General features: G+C 36.1%; 1 protein-coding gene across 1 annotated transcript; it reads right to left on the bottom strand.

Moving 5' to 3' along the window:
• Positions 1–204: 204 nt before the first annotated feature.
• On the bottom strand, positions 205–4,412 carry SCO1 (Translation elongation factor EFG/EF2 protein). The gene is made up of 5 exons (XM_079004903.1): positions 4,114–4,412; positions 2,426–3,565; positions 2,046–2,320; positions 617–1,129; positions 205–546 (listed from the first exon to the last, which is right to left on the bottom strand). Exons 1-5 carry the CDS (start codon positions 4,340–4,342, stop codon positions 376–378), a joined length of 2,328 nt encoding a protein of 775 aa, XP_078861029.1. The 5' UTR covers positions 4,343–4,412; the 3' UTR covers positions 205–375.
• Positions 4,413–7,395: the final 2,983 nt, after the last annotated feature.

Below are 7,395 nucleotides of genomic sequence, written 5' to 3'. Positions count from 1 at the left end.
ATAACTATAATCCAACATAACCCATTCTTTGATTAATCATTCCCTTGTCATACATTAAAGTGTCCATTATCAAAGGGTTACAATGTTATCAAAACCCACAAAGAAAAATGAAACCTAAACACAACATTAGCATCCATCATCCATCATCCAAATATGTAATTCAAAACCATAACATTCAAATCATCTCAAAAAAGCAACTCCAACTTCAACAAACACAAAATCACCACGAATTAATAAATTAAAAATGTTACATGGTATATCATTCAACCAAAACTCGAATCCTTTGTTTTTGTTTTTTTTTTTCCTATATTGACATATGAAGTGAAAATCAGAAAATTCCCCTATCATTAAATAGCACAAAGATGAAGATGAAGATCAAGCTGCCACAGCTTCTTCTTTAGCAGCAGAAAGCTGGTTCTGAATATGTTGAGGCACAACATCAAATTTAGCTAATTGCATTGTGTAAGAAGCTCTCCCTTTTGTCATTCCCCTTAAAGTACTCACATACTGAAACATTTCCGCAAGTGGGACCAAAGAATCCACCACCTACATTTCACAACATCAATTAATTTTCATTTTCTTTATTTCCAAAGGGTAAATTAGTCAATAAACATACCTTAAGTCCACCAGGCTTATCACCAAAGCTATTAATCTGCCCTCTTCTCGAATTCAAATCCCCAATCACATCCCCCAAATGTTCTTCAGGCGTCACAACTTCAACTCTCATAATCGGCTCCAAGATCTTTGGAGCAGCTTTCCTAACACCTTCCCGAAACGCCCCTCGTGCTGCCAGCTGGAACGCAAGGACACTGGAGTCAACATCATGGTAGGACCCATCGGTCAAAACTGCCCGAAGGTCAACCACAGGGTACCCTGCAACTACCCCATTGGACATTGACTCTTCTAGCCCTTTGATTACACCTGGAATGTACTCACGTGGGACCGCCCCACCCTTGATTTCGCTTTTGAATTCGTATCCCGTTCCCGCTTCTAGAGGCTCGAACCGTACGGTTATGTCCGCGAATTGCCCTTGTCCGCCTGATTGTTTTTTGTGGACGTATTTGACCTCGGATACACGCGATATGCTCTCACGGTAGTTCACTTGTGGTGCTCCAACGTTTGCTTCCACCTGATGGAATGGAATCAGTGATTACATTCCATGATTCCATGGAATCGTTGTATGCTTTCTTCTATTACAATGTTGTACTTTCAAAAAATTGTTTTGTATTTGGATAACATTCTATAATTATTATATGTAATAAAAAGCAACTTGGTTAGGAATAGTATACTTTTAGGTTTTAGAATTTGGCCACCAAACTTTTTTATTTTGGACTTTGGCCAATAGTATACTATTAAGGTTTTAGACTTTGGTCACAAAACTTTCTTATGTTGGTAGATTTGGTCCCTGGATTTTCGTATCGTGGCACTTTCCATCACTTATTTTGTAGAGTTTCACTTTCCACCCGTCTACTTTGTAAAATGTTACTTTCACCCCCCTTAAATTTGAATTTTGTATGTTGGCATGTTTGGTCCTTATGTAGAAAATAAATTACAAAAGATGTCCCTATAATTTATAGGAAAGGTCCATCTACTGTATTCTTTACATAAATGGTCCATGTGTTTAAATAAGTATACTCTTTAGGTTTGACACTTTTGCCAGAAGAATTTTGTATGTTGGCAGGTTTGGTCCCTTTGTAGAAAATAAAAATTTACAGAAAAGGTCCCTATGCCGACTTTTTTTACAGCAAATGGTCCACTTGTTTAAAAAAAAGATAGAAAAAATGGTCATTGCCTAATATAAAATTTTACTGATTAAGCCCCCCTTCTTATTAAGAGATTGTATCTTCAAAAATCTACTCAATTATAGCATTGTATTCTTGATTTTTTCTTACTAAAACATTATATTTTGGAATACCAAATTATTGTATTTGAAAAAAAGTTGTTATATTTGGGTAGTACAATGCTATAATCCGAGAAAATGAAAGTACTTTTTTTTTTTTGAATTAGTAATTGAAATCATATAAACAAAATGAAGAAAAACAAACCTTGAATTCCCGCTTGAGCCTATCAACAATAATCTCAAGATGCAATTCTCCCATTCCCTCAATAACCGTTTGATTAATCTCTTCATCACGTGAAAAATGAAAAGATGGATCTTCTTGTGCAAGCTTAATCAACCCATTCGCCATCTTATCAACATCTGCTTTAGTCTTTGGTTCAATAGCAACTTTAATAACCGGATCAGGGAAATCCATTCTTTCAAGCACAATCGGCTTTTCAGGATCACACAATGTTTCTCCAGTAATCGTATCTTTCAACCCTTCAAAAACAACAACAATCATCAACAACAATAACAATAACAATAACAATAACAACAACGATACTCAATTCCCATATATACCCTTACAAATATAGATAGTCTTACCTGCAAGGGCAACAATATCACCAGTTAATGCAACTTTAACATCTTCTCTACTATTCGCGTGCATTTCAAGTAATCTCCCAATTCTTTCTTTCTTTCCTTTGTTTGCATTCATAACATAAGATCCAGCAGCAAGTTTTCCCGCATATACCCTTACAAAAGTAAGGGACCCCACAAAAGGATCATTCATAATCTTGAAAGCTAAACCAGCAAACGGTTCATTATCATTTGCAATTCTTTCAATTTCAATTTCTGGATTTTCCGGATCAGTACCCTTCATAGGGGGGACATCAAGAGGTGAGGGTAAATAGTCAACAACAGCATCAAGTAAAGGTTGTACTCCTTTGTTTTTGAAAGCTGATCCACATAAAACTGGGACAAAACTACCCCCGATTGTACCCTTTCTGATTAGTTTCTTGATTGTGTCCTCATCTGGCTCTACCCCTTCAAGATACGCCTCCATGACAACATCATCTAGCTCAACAATATTTTCAACCAATAAAGCGCGATATTCTTCTGATAATTCTTGAAGATCAGAAGGAATATCTTCATATGAAAACTTAGCACCGAGTTCTTCACCTCCCCAAACTATGGCTTTCATTCTTACAAGATCAATAACCCCTTTGAACACATCTTCTGCCCCAATTGGGAGTTGTAACACAAGTGGTTTAGCACCTAAATTTGAAATAATCATGTCACGTGTTCTAAAGAAGTTTGCTCCTAATCTGTCCATTTTGTTAACAAAGCAAATTCTTGGAACTCCATATTTATCAGCTTGTCTCCAAACGGTTTCTGATTGTGGTTCAACACCTGCAACACTATCAAACAAGCAAATGGCTCCATCAAGAACCCTAAGGGCTCTTTCTACTTCAAGGGTGAAGTCCACGTGGCCTGGTGTATCGATGATGTTGATGCGGTGGTTGTTCCAGAAAGTGGTGGTGGCTGCTGAAGTTATGGTGATTCCTCTTTCTTGTTCTTGTTCCATCCAGTCCATTGTAGCTGTTCCTTCATGTACTTCGCCAATTTTGTAGTTTCTTCCTGTGTAGTAAAGAACACGTTCTGTTGTTGTGGTTTTTCCTGCATCTATGTGGGCCATGATGCCGATGTTTCTGTAGTCCTTCAATGGAACCCCACGCTTTCCATCTGTATATTAAGAATCACTATTCAAGTAAGTTGTCTTTGAATATGACAAGTAATAGATGGATTACAAGAATTATTGATCAAAGAAGTTCAAAAATCTGTTGTAAAGGGTAAAGTACGTAATTTTAACAAATTAATCCATGGATGATACAATTATCGGGCAGTATTCATCATAAACGGCATACAATAAGAGGAAAAGAGCAAGTTTTTGTTTTTCATTTAGAATTCTTAAGTTTTATTTTCATTTGCTTCATGTTGCTAGTTTTTATTTCGTGAATCTGATTTCAAGATAAGATAAAGCTAGAAAATTGAGATTAAGGAACAGGGAGAATTGGAAAATGATTGGATTTGTTTTCACGTAATTGACAATTATATCGAATCAATTACTAGCGTCTACAATTGCAAATGAATTTCAACTAGTAAGGAAATGAGCATAGCATGAATTTAATAACTACGAGAACAATTAACCCTAACATGTTAAATTTCGATGTTACTTGAGTTTCTCAATTAATTACTTCAAAAATCACTTAATTCATTAGTATAAAAGAGACCTTCGGGACCAGCAGCCATGGCGAAAACCGAAAGGTTCTTCTTTTGAAAGTGAGAAGTCGATATGTTTGTTGTCAGCCGTTGGGTTCCGAAAAAAGATGAGGTAAGACTACGGCGACGGAGGGAGGTGGTGGGAGAGAGAAAGAAGCGACGGAGCGGCCTGCGTGAGGAACTACCATTGTTACCGGAGAAGTTGCAGAGTGAAGCTGCGGCAACAGATTCTGCCGCCATGTGTAATCTCCGCCACTAAAAATTTTCGGGTAATGGTGAAGGGGATAACGGCGACTACAATTCAATATATGAGGGGGGGTTTGTGTTTCGGATAGAAATAAAAGGATAAATTTTATGTGGCTTGGAAATTATTGACGTATTATACAATTATCAAACGAAAATGTTGAAATAAAAAAAAAAAATCTAATTATAATAATAATTAATAAGTTAGCATTGTAGTGGATATAGGTGAAGTTTATGAATATAATAAAATTTGTCGTTGCAAATAAATAAATAAGTTAGCGTTAGGTTGTATACTTCTCATGTTACTGGTAACATACCACCTTCTCCAAACATGATGTGACCTTAACCACCGGGCTTTATTGAGGTGAAGTTGCTCCAAATGACTCAAAGTTGCTCCTCGTGCTATCATACAACCCCTAGGAAATAAAGAAAGTAGTGAAACACAAAAAATTATTCTTGGGGATTTACATATATGACAACAAGATTAATATTAAATAATTCTACTAATAGACTATTTAGCTTGTTTATATTTACATAAAGCTCAATTTGTTAAATATATTGAAGTTGGTTTTAATTTTTTTTAAGATATCAAGATATTTATTAAGAATTAATAAGACATACAATCAAATCATATTGTAGTTATATTTAGTTTAATAGTAAACAAAAGCAATAGTAAGTGGTTGTGCACTTTAGATACGCTCGAAAATGGATTCTAAGTAGAAATAAGGTTATCCCACATTGTTTCAGGCAACAAACCTATGAATGACTCTTTAGCTTATAAATAAAGAGTCTACATTTGTTCATTCCCGCTTTAGCTTAATGTTTCGATTGAAAACTTTACAAGGGTTGGAGTATTTTGGCTTGCTCTTAAACACCAACAAAGTTTGAAACTTTTCAAAACAATATTTATGAAGTCTTTAAATAGACAAATGGCAAGAATTTCATGATTTTTAGCTTAAAATAGTTTGAAAGTTTTTACTAAGCGGGTACCCGAAACCGAAACCTATTCTGGCAGTTTCGGGAACGGTTTCATAATTTTAGGAACCGATGTAACCGGTTCCTGTTCCGGTTACAACTTTCTAGGAACCGCCAGTTTCAGTTCCACTATATATGGTTGGGTACTTGCTTCTGCTCATCCCTACCTAACAGTATCATACAATCAACAAGCAAGACCCTATTAGTTTGCATCCTATGACACCAAGTGTCCTACACTGCTCATGCATAAGAAGGAATCATTCAAGATAACTAGCATACTCGTACTCTAACAGTATCTCTACCCTATCATACAAAGAATATACAATGGTATACATGGCATAGTAAGAAACTCACATGAATTGTAGAACCGGAGAAACACCACAACACTCTTATCTCCTCACACTAATCAGACCCTTGAATCAATTATCACCAGATAAAGATCAAACCACTAGATTGGCTACGTTGAACTCCCTCTATGAACACCTACACCATGTACCAATAACTCTACTTAGATCATTTCCAGATAATTTGTATTTTGTACTTTATTTATACTTTTACTTCATAACATTCTTGTATTATCATGTTATACACACAGACACCTTCTCTTATTGATTATATAAGCATTAAATCCCACACTTTTATACATCTTCTTATACATATATTAGGGTATGTATGATTCAAACATATTCTTGGGTTTACAAATACACTGTAACGCCTGCAGATTCGGGCTAAACAATTAAGAAATAATAAACAATAAAAATGACATTTTGATAGAAGGTTATTTAGGATAAATAACATTAACCAAAGTTATAGTGTATGCGACAAGGATTCTGTATATATATAAATAAATTTGAAATCTGACTTTGTATGAAGAAGTTATGTTTCTTCGAAGTTTCGTGATTAAACCGACACGGTTGTGTGCGTCATAAAAAGTGAATTTTAGATAGATTTCTTATTAGCCTAAGCAATCTAAACGAAAGTCTTAGTAATCGTAAAACCAAGAGCATGCATATAGAGAATGTCCAAATCTGACATCATATGAGGAAGTTATGATTTTTCAAAGTTTCAGCACGACAGTGTGGGCACATAAATCGAAATTCAAATCAGTTGATTGTTAGCTAAAACAATCTAAATGAGAATTGCAGATCTCGTAAATATGAACCCTTTGTATAAAGGTAGTCAAGAATGGAGTTCGTATGAAAGAGTTATGGATTCTGCACGAACTTTTAACAGTCTAAACTGGTCTAAATATGAATTTTAGTTAGAGTAAGAGTTATATGTTGAGACTTTAATGAAATTTGTAGAACTCATTGAGAGGATTTCGAGGATATAAAGAACGTCGAAAATGGAGCTCGTATGCGAAAGTTATGGTGGTCCAAATATCTGCGAAAATTTATCTACGCTGATGACATGGTAGCACCGGAGTGCACCACATGGCCTGGTCGGAGAGCCCATCCCTTCGAGAGACATGGTGACGTGGCACCATGAGGTTGCGAGACAGGAAGCCATAATAAGCTGACATGTGGTTGTTATATAAGGGAGTATGTGGACAAAAACAACATCGACACGTGACAGAAGAAGAAGCAGCCACGTCACTAGACGTGGGAAGCGCCCCCCAAAAATCCTATAAATACCTTCGATTTTCAGCATTCTTCCCACACAAATTAATCCCTTCTGTAGCATCCGAAAAATCATGGTAAAAATTTTCATTTTTGAAACCAATCCAAAACCATAAGCGTTTTCAAATCATAACTTCCAAAAGTCATAAACATGAATCAGAGTATCCCAAAATCATAATCTCATAAAATCGAGGATGATGTGCAACATAAAACTGAAACTGTAAGCACGAAGCTTAGTGAGTTCCCACAAAGTACCACACACAACAATACAAATAACAACATGCATACATGAGCCTTCAACCTGAATGGACCGCCGCACCGGGCCTACATACTATATGGACCACTCTTAGAGCCTTCAGTATGGCTGGACTGCCGTGTCGGGCCTACAACCTATATGGACCGCTCTCCAGGCCTTCAACATGATTGGACTGCCTTGTAGACCTTCAACCTATCTGG

Source organism: Lactuca serriola, chromosome 6 (assembly GCF_051521515.1).
Source record: "Lactuca serriola cultivar US96UC23 chromosome 6, Lser_US96UC23_V15, whole genome shotgun sequence".
Taxonomy (NCBI): Eukaryota; Viridiplantae; Streptophyta; class Magnoliopsida; order Asterales; family Asteraceae; genus Lactuca; species Lactuca serriola.
The sequence above is the reverse complement of the archived record's forward strand: the minus strand, read 5'-3'. Positions and strand labels throughout refer to the sequence as shown.

Coding starts and splice junctions, on each gene's coding strand:
- SCO1 (XM_079004903.1), bottom strand. CDS start 4,342: ATGGCGGCAGAATCTGTTGCCGCAGCTTCACTCTGCAACTTCTCCGGT. Junction 1,130..2,045: donor GGCTCAAGCGGGAATTCAAG/GTTTGTTTTTCT, acceptor CCATTCCATCAG/GTGGAAGCAAACGTTGGAGC. Junction 547..616: donor ATAAGCCTGGTGGACTTAAG/GTATGTTTATTG, acceptor TGTGAAATGTAG/GTGGTGGATTCTTTGGTCCC.